This window comes from Symphodus melops (assembly GCF_947650265.1).
Source record: "Symphodus melops genome assembly, chromosome: 20".
NCBI classification, from domain to species: Eukaryota; Metazoa; Chordata; class Actinopteri; order Labriformes; family Labridae; genus Symphodus; species Symphodus melops.
The window spans coordinates 16,293,570-16,309,184 of NC_136710.1; the positions used below are offsets into that span (position 1 = coordinate 16,293,570).

Sequence of the window (15,615 nt, forward strand, 5' to 3'; positions counted from 1 at the left end):
GTATTTTCACAGATATGTAACAGCAGGGGTTGTTAAAAAAAAAAAAAAATCACATCACATCACATTGTTCAGGAATGGAAAAGAAGGTAGGGATAGTTTCATTTCCCACCCGTATACAGTATCTTAGAACACCAATGTTCTGAAATCTACTGAATGCAATTTTAAGGCACTTGATAGTTTGAGGTTGAGGTATTTCAAATTTGAGTTTGCACCTCAAGGTATATCCTCCTACTGAAGAATGTATTCTCATACATAACACAACCAAGCCTGGCCGAGTTGATGCTTAACATTGGGGGAAACTAATTTTTGCATACCCAATCTTGTCCGAGAACAAAGGTAAAACAATATTCTGGTGTGTTGAAAAGCTTAAAAGTTTAATAAAAGAATAGCCGTAGTGCTAATGTGTTTGATGGCATGTAGCCAGTAACATGTAATCTAAAGGGTATTAGTGGACACCCTCCATGAGTTCCTCCCCTCACAGCCCCTGTCCACCTTCATCATCCTGTCTACTGCTGGAGTTAGACTGACACAGAGTGAAGGAGAGAGTGTATGTTTTTGTTCTGGAGCAGAAAGGCGTTCTCCTGCCTCAGGATGTTGCCTTTAAAGCTGAAGAAGTGGGTTTCCTGTGGAGGAAACGATCACAGAAAAGACAAGGCTTAGTCGAGACACGGTGTTCCCAACATTTCTTTAGTACAGGTCAGCCAGCCGCAGAGCGGGCAGCTGTCGTTGTCCCTGGTGAGTGAAATGTTAAGCTTTGAATTGTATGGTTGATTGCTCATGCAGGAGCTGACACTAAACCATATGAAAATGCTTTTGCTCTTCATTGCAGGTGTTTGTTTACCCTGATGGATCCTGGATAACTCTACTGCTGCAGAAATCAGTATTACACAATGGACAAATGACTGAAAGGATTCATCAAGCTGATTACCGAAATGTTCTTGATTTTTTCTGTTTTTGCTTTGCGTAAAAGAATGGGTATTCATGCATCCACTCATCATCCTGCATATATCACTCCAATCTCTCAGCGCTACTCTCCCATGAAAGGTGTCTGACAAATAGAGACATGTCCAATGACAGCTGTAACCTCCCTTTGGACACAGACACTCTTGGGCTGACCTGTATCTACAGCCTGATCTTCTCTTTGGGTCTCCCCAGCAACTTATTGTCACTCTGGGGACTGTATCACCTGGGCCGCTCAAGTGGGGGAGGCTGCCAGCTGGTCTACATCCTCAACCTGCTTCTGTCAGACCTCCTCCAGCTGCTCACACTGCCACTGTGGATCATTTATCTCCAAAGTGCTCATCGCTGGCCCTATGGCCAGCTGACCTGTGAGCTGGTGGGCTATGTGTTTTATGTGAACATCTATGCCAGCGTCATGTTCCTGTGCCTGATCGCACTGGACAGGTGCCTTGCTATTGTGTACCCGTTGAGCAGCCGCAGGGTGCGGACTGTCAAGGTGGCAGCATTGTGTGGGGTGGCAGTTTGGATCCTCACCTTCCTGTTCTGTCTGAGTGGGCTGCTGCCAACAGTATTTGACCCAGATAGGCTGCTGTGTCTGGAGCAGTACCCTGTCAGCCCCTCATACGCCCGCTTCAAGATCACCACTGTGGCCCTCGGGTTTCTGCTGCCATGCACCATTCTCGGGTGAGTAAATCCAGAGATGCCAGAAATCATACTGCTGCTGCATCCTATAGGTCTAATTATTATTTATGTCATGTAATGTGTGTCTACCATATACTGTATAAAACATTGACAAAGTCATCACCAATTAGTTTCTGAAGACGCACTATAATGCTAATTCCCATTTTGGGAAATCTTATCTAAACCTAACTTTTTATAAATCTACACAAAGGCAAAGAGGTGGAGTTTTTAAACCCTGTTTCCACCAAGTGGTCCGGTTCAGTTTGGTTCAGTATAGCACCCATTTTTGGTGGAAACAGGGATTGAGTAAGCCTCCTTGCAAACAACTATTATGCACCAGGGGTCCTTTTACCCAGATCCCATTTAGAGGTTATCTGGGATGCAGAGCCACATATTTTCTGCAGTGTGCAATAAATTGGCAACATCAAAGATCAGATGAGTGCAATATTAAAATAACATTTGCCCACTGATGTAACACATACGAGGGAGGCCAAAAATTAGGAACACCTTTCAGTTAAATGAACTCCAGCACACAGCCACCACCTATTACCACTTCAAGAATGCCTAAAAAATACAATTATCCCCTTTAGATTTCTTTAGATTGCATAGGTGGCCATATCATGGACGAGCCCAGCTGGCTAAATCTGATGGTCACTGTATAGACATACTAACTGCCTGGTGTAAAGGAATCCACTCAATGCTGTTCTTTTTTGATTGGCTGAGATCTGACAAATGTGTTTGTTTTTTTTGGTCAAATCTAAAACAAATTTATTTAGATGGTTTAGATAGAATTTGAGTCACTGAGCTACTTGGCCTCGTACATTATGTGCGTTAGCTGACAAAAAGAAACCTTCAGTAATGCTGTACTGATCATTTTGCTTGTTGCGATGGCTAATCAGTGTTCTCTTCTCTGCTTCTCCCTTAGGTACACCTCAGCCCACATTGGCGTGACACTACGACGATCTCCTTCCCTCTCTGACCACGAACGATATAAGATTGTAGGCATCCTGGTCGTGATAACTGTCAATTTCATGGTTGTGTTTGGACCCTATCACCTCGTGTGCGGATACAGATTTGTGTCCTTGCTGTTTACTGATGAGCCGTGTCAATTAGAGCGCTCCATTTTTATCATCTATCGCATTTGTTACGGTCTGACCAGCCTCAACACCCTGCTGGATCCCCTCTTCTACATCTTTCTGTGCTCTGATGCTCGGATAGAGCTGCAAAAGTCCTTGCCCTGCTTGGGGAGGGGGCAAAACCCATCCAAAAAGATAACTCTTGAGAACGAGAGCTCAACCAGGAGACCAGATGTAGAGTAAAACTTGGCACAACGATCTACAAACAATGTGACTTGGATTCCCCTCAGACTGGAAAAATTGTGCCACCTAGTGGAAATACACTTTTAGTCTCTGTATTTTATCAGCTCATGTTCTCTTTTGTTAAATTCTTTTGCCTCATCGTGTTTTCAGCGCTAAATGGGTTCCACTGTATGAGCTTACACTTTCTCATGATCTGAATACTCTGTGTAGAACAAAAAGGATAAAAATAGAAACATTCATCTGTCACATGCACGCAGAGCTCAACAAGCAAAGACTTTTCCTGTTATGTAAATAAATGGAAATCTTTTGTCTAAAATGTCATAAATCCACACTTCTACAATATTGAAATTTCATCCAATGTTGCCTAAAAGGTGACATATCATGAGTAATACACGTACACCATGTTTTTGTGTCCCTATACAGTTTTCAAACCCCTGAGTTATGAGAAAAAGTCCTCTCTATCTTTTTCCTGCTCCACAAAGGGCAGTAATCCCTCCCCCAGGTGGGTGACACTACCACAGCTCGGTGTTTGTTCTGCACTCTGAGTCTGACTTGTCAACATAAAGAATAGGGCATGGAGCGAGAAAGCCCAAGCAACCCAAGCTTTTCCAGGGCGCAGTCAGACACAGCTCATATACATTTAAAGCAACAGACACAGAAACAGCCTGTTTTGAGCAGGGCTGAAATAGAGGGGTTTATAAAGATGATCAAACACAGGATCAGAGTGGATTTAGAACAAGACACTTCACGGACATGTTTTGGGAAGTTCTAAGACTTATTCAAACTTGTTGAAAAGGATGATATCTGACCTTTAAAATTAACTGAGAATTGGTTTTTCATAAAGAAATTAAACTACTCTTGATTTATCTATAAACCAGTTTGCTGACAACAACCATCATGGCCATTTCACAGTCACTATTTTTGTTGCTGCAATAATTAAAGTGATGTTCAAAAACTTGTTGACTTGTCACTTATTTTGAGAAAAGAATTGGTGTGAAATGCAACGGAAGGGAAAACATGACTGTGGTGTATTTGTTGCACTATGCAAGCAAGTAACACATTGCAAAACCACGAGAGCTTTTGGTTTTAATGATTGGAAATGTCATAGTAATGAAAACACAATAAATCAAGAATACAATTCAGTACAATATGTTAAACAACTATTCTCTATAGTAAGTACAATGAGTGAATATAATATAGAATGACAACCACAATTTACAATAATGAGCATGCGTCAGCTCCTGAAAGCCAGACACCTATTAGACAGCTTTTTAATGAACTTTTTTCACCCAAGTTAAATAATAGCAATAACTGGGGCTAATTCTGAAAGATGTATATTTAATCAGCTTCCAAAAAAACATTTGCTGTTATTTGTCCATTTTTTGTTTTTGTTTCAGCAGATTACTCAGTTGGAGACAAAGAGCTCACTCAAGCAAGAACACAGTGTGAGTATGCTGTACAGTTTCATGTCCTGAAATTACTACAATCTTAAAATGTATATTTATTCAACGTGAAGCCTTTTGATCTAACTACTGACAACAGTCAGCCTATGCAGTCATCTTATAAAAAGCCCTGACTCTATTGTCTGTTTTTTAAAATTTCTATCAATGGATGCATCCAAATTGGACTAAGTAGCATGCATAATATATGATGTAATTTACACTTTATTAATCCCACGAGGGGAAATTCGGTTTACACTCTGTCTAACACACACATAGGCCGAGATACACACTCATGCACAAACAGGGTTCTAGTGACATGCATTAATGGAGAGGTCTCAGAGTGAGGGGGCTGCCCACAGCGAGCGCTCCAGAGCAGTTTTGGGGTTCGGTGCCTTGCTCAGGGGCAACTCGGCAGTGCTCAGGAAATGGACTGGCACCTCTCCAGCTACCAGACCAGTTTCCGGACTTGGTCCATGCCGGGACTTGAACCGGCGACCCTCCGGTTCCCAACCCAAGTCTCTACAGGCTGAGCTACTGCCGCCCCCTGTATGATTTTTAGTCAGATTTAAATGTGACTGTTTTTTGATCTATCACCAAGCATATATGCTCACCTCAGCTGAGTCTGGCCAATATGCAAAGCACAATAAAGAGGTGTACAATTTTAAAGAGATTACAGATATTTCTTTTCAAAACATCTGTGCAGGAAACGTTTGGTCCAAACAAGATGACAAGGATCAGCATTAATAACCAAGTTAAGCTCAACTTAAGCAAACAAAAATGAATGATGGTAAGAAGACCAAAAAAAAATCACAATTAAAGGCCTGCCTTGAACATATAAAGATCTAGGCCTTTTCAAAGGAAAGCTGCCACAATGTGGGAAAAAAAATCCCAACCACTGTTCTAGAAGTTTCCACGTTTATTTAGTTCTGAACTGAGAAAGTTTCTTCTTGCTCTGTCTCCTCGTTCCCACCAAAGGTATTGACATAGTTTATCTGTTTCAACACATATTCATTGGTGCTAATGGAACGAGCAGTGCTGCGTCGTCGGACCAGCTCTGCCAGATCCTCAGCCAGGACGCTCTCCATCACGGCGCCCATAGAATGTCTGATTTTATTGCACAGGTCTGGGCAGCTGAACACATACAGGATAGGGTTGAGGACGCTGTTAAGGAAGCCAATAGTTGCTGCGATTGGGAGCGCCTTGCTGGCAAACCTCTGCGCAGGATGCCCGCTTGGTGCCACCACCTCCATGATGATGAATGTGTGGTACGGAGCCCAACACAGTATAAAGGTCACCACCACAGCCACTACGAGACGAACAAAACGGAAAGGACGTCGGCAGCCTCGGCGTGCCAAGCCTTGGTTCACGGCAGCATAGCTGAGGATTATGATTAGCAGAGGGATCAAGAAGGCTAGGAAGAGCCTCATGAAGGCCAGGCCCTCCTTTCGCCGCTGACATAGTTGTCCAAGGTCAAAGGGCTCATGAGGGAGAAGTAGAGCGTAATTGTAATAACACTGGATCTTGCTATCAGGTAGTTTAATGGTATCTCGGAAAATGTAGAAGGGGACAGTGAAGACAACAGCCAAAGCCCAAATCACCCCACATATCTTCCCAGCAAGATGGATATTCCTGTAGTTCTGGGCCCAAACGGGTCTCAGAACCACCAAGCAGCGGTCGCAAGAAATGGCCGCCAGCAGGAAGCCGCTCACAAACATGTTGAGAAAGAAGATAGAGGAATGGATCTTGCAAAAGGTAGCGCCCAACGTCCAGGTGTTGCCGCTTGCCATGTAGAGGGTGAAGAATGGTAGAGAGGAGGTGGCCAGCAGGTCAGAAGCTGCAAGGTTCAGGATCCAGATGCTGATGACAGAGCGGCGGACGTGAAAGCCGACCACTCCGAGGATGAGGACGTTTTCGATGATGCCAATGGAAGAGAACAAGCCATGGAGAGTGATGGCGAACACATTTATAGACGCAGCCTTGGCTGTTAGGTTGGTTGGAATATTGCTGACGTTTGCCTCTTTGTAGAAAGGACAATACACCATTTTGGAGGAAACACTTGGTGACATCCAAGGTGATGTTTTAAAACATAGACTTCAGCTCCACACGTCAAAGATCTACAATGGAAATGAGAACATGTACTGTAAGTTCCAGAGCACAAAGCTTTTCGAAAGAAAATACAGTCCCTGAGATACTTTTTTGTTCTACGAAATGTCTGTGGTTCCTGGAAAGTTATCTGCTATCGTAATCTAAATATACACTTCAGATCTCACCCACTGCCACACTCTCAATTACTCTTCCTAAAGTGACCACATTGGCTTTTAATTTATTTAAGTGTCAGTTTACAAATGTATGTGATCACTCTGATCACCATCCATCAATCACTACTCATCTTTGCAAACTTAAACTGGGTTTAACAGCCTTAACTTGTTTGTGGTTTGTATGTTTAACAAAAGCATTTGTGTTTGTTTCAAAGCATCTGACATCAAATTGAAAAGAAAATATGTGTGCAGACATTGTGGTACCAGAAGTCGCATCTTTTACATCTATCAGTTCCTCTTTTATAAAATGAGGCTTTTTTTCATCATTATTGTGCCCGAGATGAGGCGATTTTGTACATTATTTTCTCTAATTGAATTAATCATATAAAAGGCTGAGATGATAGATTAATTGAGAAATTACAGCATTTTTATGAAGTTGTAACACACAAGAGTTGTAGCACACAAGAACAAGTACTCTATAGAAGCCCTGATAATATGTGCATTCATGCATTTTATTTGACTCAGTTTTCTGGGATTACAAATACATTTTTGAGAATACATTCTCAATATTTCTTAGTGTTCAATTCTCAAGATATAAAAAAAATATCAAGTGAAAACTAACATTGCTATCCTTAGACAACCAAAATGTGAATGAGTATCACAGAAAAAAAAAGTACAAAATAAAGTGTTTGGATGCACGTCTGCTTGGGGCAAACATAGTTTTCAGCCCAAAGAGAAAAACAGTTGTTTGTTCTTAAGGTTAATCATGCAGTAATTCTTCTGTTATGAATGCAAAAGAAGAAGCAGAAGGAAACTGACAAAATATAAAACCTGGAATAATGTCTGCAAATCATCCTTTTGCAAGATAAAATAAATCTAAAGGAAATCCACTTCCAATGCACATAAAAGTTCAAAGTAACATGCAACTCGCCAATGTATCTGTCTCCCTGAAAGAAAATGTGAAACTGAGTCTAGCTTTAAATAACTTGTGCTGTAGTCCTATTGCAAAAATGCAGACCCAGTCATTGTTAAATTAAACCTCTTACCTTGTTGTGTGTCTCTGGCTGTTCTGTTTAGAGTCTCATTCACGTCACTGAATCAGACAGAACTTAACGTTACTCTCATGAGCACTTTACCACGATAATAGGAAGTGAAAAAACCTCAAGGAAACTTACTCTTCTCACGAAACCAACTGCAGCTATGATCATCTGACAAGGCGTTTTATAGCATGTCCTTTGGTCAGTTTAGTCTGTTGGTTTCTGAATAGAAATGTGTGAAGAGACAAGTGCTGCCATTTATAGAGCTTTAAATGCTTATAGAGCTCTATAGATTACTGATTTGACTTTATTTTGCTCTAGTCTTGTGATTTCTTCAGTAAGTACAGAATTATTATTTGTTGCACAAGTTTTTGCTGTTTGTTGTCAAAGAAGTATCAGATGACCTTTTACCAATACAGCATGAGTACTGGCAAAGTTACCAAAATCACAGGTAAAAAAACAGACGGCACACAATGGGACTCTCAATCAAAACATCAATAAAAGATGAGGTTGAGGCTGGCGAGGAATCATGGGAGTGATTGTGAAAGTCAGATCTCAGAGCTGGAAATGATGTTACACCAGAGTTAATCACGTTCTTGTTACAATTTGGCAACAAGTTGGACAAGCAACATGGACTTCTCCAGGAGTACCTCTGATTTGCGAGCTGCTACCGGCTACTAACAACACAATGCGTCATAGTTTGGTTGTGAAAAACAACACAACAACATGTTTACAGACAGAACCTTCAAGACACTATCTGTGTGATTAATTTAATTACACAAAAAGAGGACTAAGTTTTTGGTAAACACAAACATTACGGCTTAAACGTTACTGTTGATAAATCTTGGATTTCACTACTGGGCTAATTAAGGGTTCTCAGAGTTTCCAAGTCAGAAGTCCCACTTCAGGGGTCGACGTTCCTGATGACGTACCAGACCAGCAAGGCGAAACTGCCGAGATAAATGTATTAATGCTCCTGTCTGCTAACCCCGCCCCACCCACATAAACATAAAAGAGCATATAATGTGGCAAATATGCTACTACTGTACTAAACATACAAATGTGTGAAGTGAGTAATATGTTACTATTTATTTGTAGAAGTTAAACCTGGAATAGATGATTATGGTGTTGTTAAATGAAGGGGACGAAAAATGAAATGAAGCGAAGCAGAAGTTACGTTACAGAGGAACAAGTGAGTTAAACTTACTGAATTTATAAAGCACCATTTTATAAAAAAATCTCAAGATACGTCCCTGAAAGAGCAGGTCTCGACTCTACAACTAATGTAAAGACAATAATCCAAAATAAGCGCTAAACAACATTTAGTAAAGTTACAGTGGCATGGATAAAACGTTTTACGATAAATGTAGAAATCTAATTCTGTGTCTGACATTTTTTTTGTATCATTGTGAGGGTATAAAGTAACCATCTGTGTCCAAACTAAAGTCTATGGTCCAAACCATCATGTGGATGTATACTGTAGGTGTATAGTGACACCTGCTGGTCATTTGTGTGTCTAACACACTTACTTACCATAAGTTTCAGAGCAGTATCTCTTCATGAAAACCTTTTCTTCTTTTACCTATGGGAATATTTAAAGATACATTCATACATTTATTGACATTATATATGTATTTGTTACACAGTAAATGCACAGTAAGTACTCCTCATGGCTTGAGCAACAAAAAAAATTAAGTATCATTCAGTCACTTCAGTCACTTCTGCATTATGTGCAGTGTGTGAAAATGAGCTGGTATAGAGATCGTTATAGTTGTGGTCGTACACACTAACAGAAATACTTCTGTTATATACAAAGTTGGAGCTCACAGTTAGTCACAGGCTATAATGCCAATCCATTGTCCCTTACGAGGATGAGTTTATAGTCTTAACACATGCAGTATACAATACTTAAAATGCACTGTTCGGTCATTTCAAGTGGATTAAAACTCAACAGATAATTGAGGGGCTCAATTTCAATGAACTGAAGAATACACTAAAAACAAATACATGACAAAAAAAGGAAAGAAAATGTGAAAGCTAGAACGAAATTTCGCATTTAAATACAATAAAAAAATTATGTTTTATTAATGGTTACATACATCAATGTATCTAACCCTGTGCAACAGTATGTGTATATGTGCAATCCCTCGCACACTTACAAGTTACAGGATCATGGGCAAATGTGCAATTTCCACCAGTACCTCATTATGTGCAACACTTTTGCACATTAGTACTCGGGTACTTTGCCCCCTGTAGCAGACACTTCAATCATTTTCACTATAAAAAGTCACCTTATCCTACTTTATTTTGAACGTCACACAGCCATTTTTTTTTACTTGTGTGAATTTGTCTTTGTCAATTAATTTAAACTCTGTGGCTGTTAAGTACTTGTTGTTTAGTTATTGCTTTTCACTGTGGTTTTATTCAAATGTGAATACGTGTGTTTCACCAATCTGCCAGGGGAATGCAGATGGAAATGAGCCCATATGGCTACAGTCTGTAATATTTCAAGGTTTATTTGTCTGCCTGCACCCTTGCTGCAGAGACAATACATAGTAAAGTAAAAACATCAGTTTTTACGAATGTGAAAAATATAGCTTACACCTGCTGCTAAGATGAGGGAGGAAATATTTGATATGTTCATGAATGTGCACTGTCCCTATTTTAAATAAATGGATGCAAAGAAATGAGAAATGACATCTTATGTTGGATTCATGAATTTCAACATGTCCTTGTACATCCAACTAAAAAACCTCCATTGGACCCAGTTTTGACATCAATCCTCATTCATTTTCATTATTTCATTTGTGTTTTTAGTACCACAAAATCAAAGTATTTATACATAATTGAGACACTGTGAAAGACTGTTACAGCATGATATATCCTTTTGAAATCGATACAACCTTGTTTACTATTGTGTAAAAAGCCAGGTTAGATTTTGAGTGCTCTTTTACTTTACTTTATTTAATTTGTATTTTCGACACTTCTCGAAGACGACAGCCTTCTACGTGATGACTGGTTAACACATCAGAGTGAGAAAACAACAACAGCAGTTCCCCAAGTCTCTATTGTCAGAATCTAAAGCATTTGACAGCAAGTTGTTGAACATGTCTCACACATCCCTGTTTTTTTGCACGTTCACTCACAATTGTTGCTGTCATCTTCTGGAGCTGTCACAGGGAAATCGGCTGTCTCATCAGATGGTTTCACAGTGTATCTCTCCCTCTCATTGATAGCCAATCCAATCCACTTTATTTATATAACACATTTAAACAACAAAGAAATGTCTCCAAAGTTCTGTACATATAATAATAAAAACAATTAAACAAAAATTTCCAAGGCGATTCCATAAATAAAACAATAAAATCAACGAAAGATGTAGTAAACTAGTAAAATAAGTAAAAGACACAGAGGACCACAAAACTCACGCAAAGTTAAAAAGCCAGGGAATAAAAATGGGTCTTAAGACGAGACTTAAAACACTCCACCGTGGGGGCTGTTCGGACGTGGAGGGGGAGAGCGTTCCAGAGTTGGGGGCCCACCACAGAGAAAGCCCTGTCCCCCCTCGTTTTAAGTCTCGCCCTAGGCACCATGAGCTGGAGCTGGCCCTCGGACCTCAAGTCGCGCGCCGGTGTATAAATTTGGACAAGGTCCTTGATGTACTGTGGGGCCAGTCCATTCAAAGCTTTAAAAACAAACAATAAAATCTTAAAATCCATTCCAAAATGAACAGGGAGCCAGTGCAAAGATGCGAGGATTGGGGTGATGTGCTCTCGCTTTTTGGTCCCTGTTAATAGTCGTGCTGCTGCGTTCTGGACTAACTGCAAACGAGAGAGGGCTTTGTGGCTAACACCTGAATAAAGTGCGTTGCAGTAGTCCAGTCGACTTGAAATAAAAGCGTGCACGATCTGTTCTAAAAGATGCTAAAAGACGAAGATGATAAAAGCACGATTTTAAAACGCCATTTATCTGTTTGTCAAATTTAAAATCACTGTCTATGGTGATGCCAAGGCTGGTAACTTTTGGACGCTCATACTCTTTGAGGGTTCCCAGGTTGATGGGGGCGCTGCCAAACACCATAACCTCAGTTTTGTCTCCATTTAGTCTCAAAAAGTTCTGGGCTAACCAAGCCTTGACATCACATAGACGGTCAAACAGGGGTGTCAGGGGGCAGTGGCTGGTTTTAGAGATCGGCATGTAGATCTGGCAGTCGTCGGCATACAGATGGTACGACATGCCATGTCTCTGAAAAATCTGTGCAAGGGGGAGGAGATATATAGTGAACAAGATAGGTCCCAGGATAGATCCCTGGGGGACCCCACAATGAAGTGGAGTAGAGGACGAGGTGGAGTCCCCCAGCCTGACAGAGAAAGACCTCTCTGACAGGTAGGACCTGAACCACTCTAAAGCGGTCCCCCTGACACCCACACAGTCCCTCAGGCGGTCTAAAAGAATTTTGTGGTCGACTGTGTCAAAGGCAGCTATGAGGTCTAAAAGCATTAAAATGGCAGAACTACCAGAATCAGTAATTAAAAAGAGATCATTAAAAACCTTCAAAAGTGCAGACTCAGTGCTGTGAAATTCCTTGTACCCAGACTGGAACTGGTCTAAAGTGCCATTACCATTCATGAAAGGCTGCAATTGTGCAAAAACACACTTCTCTAGAAGTTTTGCCATAAATGGTAATTTGGAAATGGGCCGGTAATTTGACAAAAGTGTCGGATCAAGACCAGGTTTTTTAATCAAGGGCTCAACAACAGCTTTTTTACAAAAAGAGGGCACAATGCCAGATGTCAAGCAGCTGTTGATGATCCACCTGACAGAAGAAGCAGTGGTGCTCCAGACCTCCTTAAAAAACCGAGGAGGGACTGGGTCTGTGGGACAGGAGGAGGGTTTTAGTTTGTTAACTAGCCCTGTGAGCTCAGACAATGACACAGGCTCAAAACAACTAAAAACCATAGAGCACTGAGTAGCTACTGTAAGAGCAGGTACAGAAGCGGGTATTGTGGCTCTAATAGCAGCAACCTTATCATTAAAAAAGGCGACAAATTTTTCACAGGTCTCGGGTGTCATCTCCAGTAACGTGGAAGGATTCGGATTAAAAACAGAACTAATAGTTTTAAAAAGAACACGAGGCTTGCTGAAATTATTTAAAACCAAGTCTGAGAAGTACTTTAGCCAGTCAGCTTTCTGTTTTTCTTTTCAAACACAAATTGTCTGCTTTTAGATCATTCATAGTGCTCTTACGGTCGCTCCTTCACCAGAAAGTCTTTAAAAAGTCATTGTGAATTCAGTGTAGTGTGACACAGACACAGTGACAGACAACATCCACACATAAAGGCTCTCACCCACCCATCCAAACCACACGCCCCTCCAGCAAACCCACATTACCCACACAAACCATCAGCGGTTGATACACATAAGGACATATAATGCAATAGATGATCTTGTGAAGAAAGTATTGTTAGTAAGAAGTGATTTCTGAGGTATAGAAAAGGTATAGAACATTTCTTGCTCTTACGTTAATAGGTAGATTAATCAGTCAATCAGTCAATTAATCAGTCAGTATTTATTTGTATAGCACCATCAGTTCAACAGCCTAATGATTTCAACTAGAGCGAGGGGGGTCGAGGAGTCTGATTATAACAAAATCTATGAAATAGGGTTATTATTTTTGAGGTTTGTAGAGTCCTTCATCATTGATTATATATGATAGCATTAATTTACTCATATCTCACAAATAACTGACATACACAGTTCAGTATTAAGCTGCGTCAAAATGGGTTCAAAAAGGACGAGAAAGAAAGACACCCATTAGTCATGATTTGTTCGTGTTTAGTAACATCTTTTTGAATTTTATCCCATATGATTTTTTTATTGCATTATTTTGAAATTTTAGTCTTTACTGTCTCCTGTTTTATTTTGTAGTTCTCTCCCCAGTGTCTATTGTTTAACCCTCTGCCCCTGTGTGTTTTTCCACCTTTGTGATTGTGTGCCCGAACTTGATTGTCTTCACCTGATGTATCATTGGTGTCACCTGTGTCTCATTACCCCGCTGTGTAATTTTAGTCTCTGTGTCACTTCATCACATCTACCCTCCATGATTCTGCCACCTCATCCCCAACTCTGGAGCTGTCTTTGTGCTGTACTTCTGTGTTAATTAATTAATACATTAATTTGTTTTAACTGTGACCCAATATGAGGAAAGTTTCAACTGCAACATACTTGATCAAACTACTCAAACCAGTGACGCGAGCAGTGCCAGCTGAAGCAACAAAAAGTAAGTGAGCTTAATTAAAACCTATATTTTCACACTCCTGAGATTTTTTTTTTTACTGCGACCAGACTCATAAGGTTACTGCAGCAGCTTAAATCAAACGCCTGAAGAACACAACTCACATTGAGCAATAATAATTGTCCGAATTTTTCACATGCATGCCAAACATTTTTAATATCACAAAATTCAACAGCTAACACAGAGGCTCCGGCAGGCAGCAAGCATAATCTATTTGCATCCTTCAAAGTCCATGCTGTATCACAGTTTTATATCTAATGTAAAAAAAGATTTCTATGAGCTTTCAGATCAGATTTCAAATTATCCCCCATTTCAAAATGTTGACAAATTGTTCAAATGTAACATGAATCACGGACCAGAGGAGGTTTGTGACAGTGTGTAAAAACCTCCCTCAGGACGCTTTGTTTTGGTGTGTGTCTCTTTAAATGCAATGAGCTCCGCCCCTCTCTGTGTGCCGAAAAGTTCAGTTTTGAGCTTCCATGGCAACTTGTCTGCGTGCCCCCTGGGAAAAAACATGGCTGCCGGATACAACACAGGAGTGGAGAGTTTTTTTTGTTTTTTTTTATACAAGAATCTCACCGTGATGTCACAAGATGAGCACATTTTTAAATGGAGCATTTTCTCTGCGTTGTAATTCTTAAACAGAGCACAAACATAGAACTGGATGGGTTGATTTCACATTTTGTGAGTTGGTTGACATCCAGTTTACCCAAATAACTGTTCAAACACAATGTAAAAGTGGATTTATCAATTAAATGTCTCCTTTAAAAAGTTATTAGTGCTAAGAGAAAGTGTGGAAAATAAGTCATAAGTACACTCAGCTTTATGATACTACTGCAGTCAGCAGCACGCTATGAGGCAGCTAGTTAGTTAGCTCCTCTCTGTGCTGTTTGATTTGATGGCTGAGACTAGGATTAAAAGCACGGTGACAGATGAAGGTAAGTGGAGACAAAGTGAGCGTGACAGAGCAAGAAGCTGGACCAGAGGAAATATTGGACAGGCTTTTACACAATAGCAACAGCTTCTGGAAACATTGGGCTGCAAGTTCGACTTTGTGCTTGTGATGCTGTGAACTGGTGAGTAACTCATTTCAAACTTACTTGTTGTGTCTTTGCATCATAGTTAGTCGTGATATCATGGACATTCAGTCTATCATATAACGACCAGGATCGGATCCCCTGGTTTAGCAATACTAGCATTCTAATGTTTTTTTGTCTGAGTTATTTGAGTGCTTCTCATTTCCCTTGATTACACCGAGTGTCCTCCAAGTTGCCTCCTCCACTTGCGTCTCAGTCCCGCCCACCAGAGATGCAAGGAAAAAGAGACATGAGACTTTTTCTCTGTAGTGTCATGTGAAGCAATATCAGCTGGTCAATATGAGAGATTTCATATTAAATTTTCTTTTTATAATCAATAAGAATAATCAGTTAGTTTTGATTTATAATTCAATAATGAACACTGTATTTAAAGAACAATGATATGTATGTCAGAAATGCTGAAAATGATTGATTAGGTTCTAAATGATGAAACTTTACTAATGTAAATAACAGTGAATTTTAGACTGTGACTGACAGACTCCCTCTGCATTAAACTGTCATCATCATCAGACATTCAACAGTCTGA

At 40.2% G+C, this 15,615-nt stretch overlaps 2 protein-coding genes across 2 annotated transcripts; one reads left to right on the top strand and one right to left on the bottom strand.

The window, feature by feature from the left end:
- Positions 1-332: 332 nt before the first annotated feature.
- On the top strand, positions 333-3,918 carry LOC306841711 (G-protein coupled receptor 4). Its single transcript, XM_079371665.1, has 3 exons — positions 333-735; positions 830-1,644; positions 2,567-3,918. Exons 2-3 carry the CDS (start codon positions 1,064-1,066, stop codon positions 2,958-2,960), a joined length of 975 nt encoding a protein of 324 aa, XP_079227791.1. The 5' UTR covers positions 333-735; positions 830-1,063; the 3' UTR covers positions 2,961-3,918.
- Positions 3,919-5,298: 1,380 nt separating this feature from the next.
- On the bottom strand, positions 5,299-6,444 carry LOC306841670 (prostaglandin D2 receptor 2-like; the record flags this gene model as incomplete). The annotated part of the gene is made up of 1 exon (XM_079371617.1): positions 5,299-6,444. One exon carries the CDS (start codon positions 6,442-6,444, stop codon positions 5,323-5,325), a length of 1,122 nt encoding a protein of 373 aa, XP_079227743.1. The 3' UTR covers positions 5,299-5,322.
- Between the last annotated feature and the right edge of the window lie 9,171 nt (positions 6,445-15,615).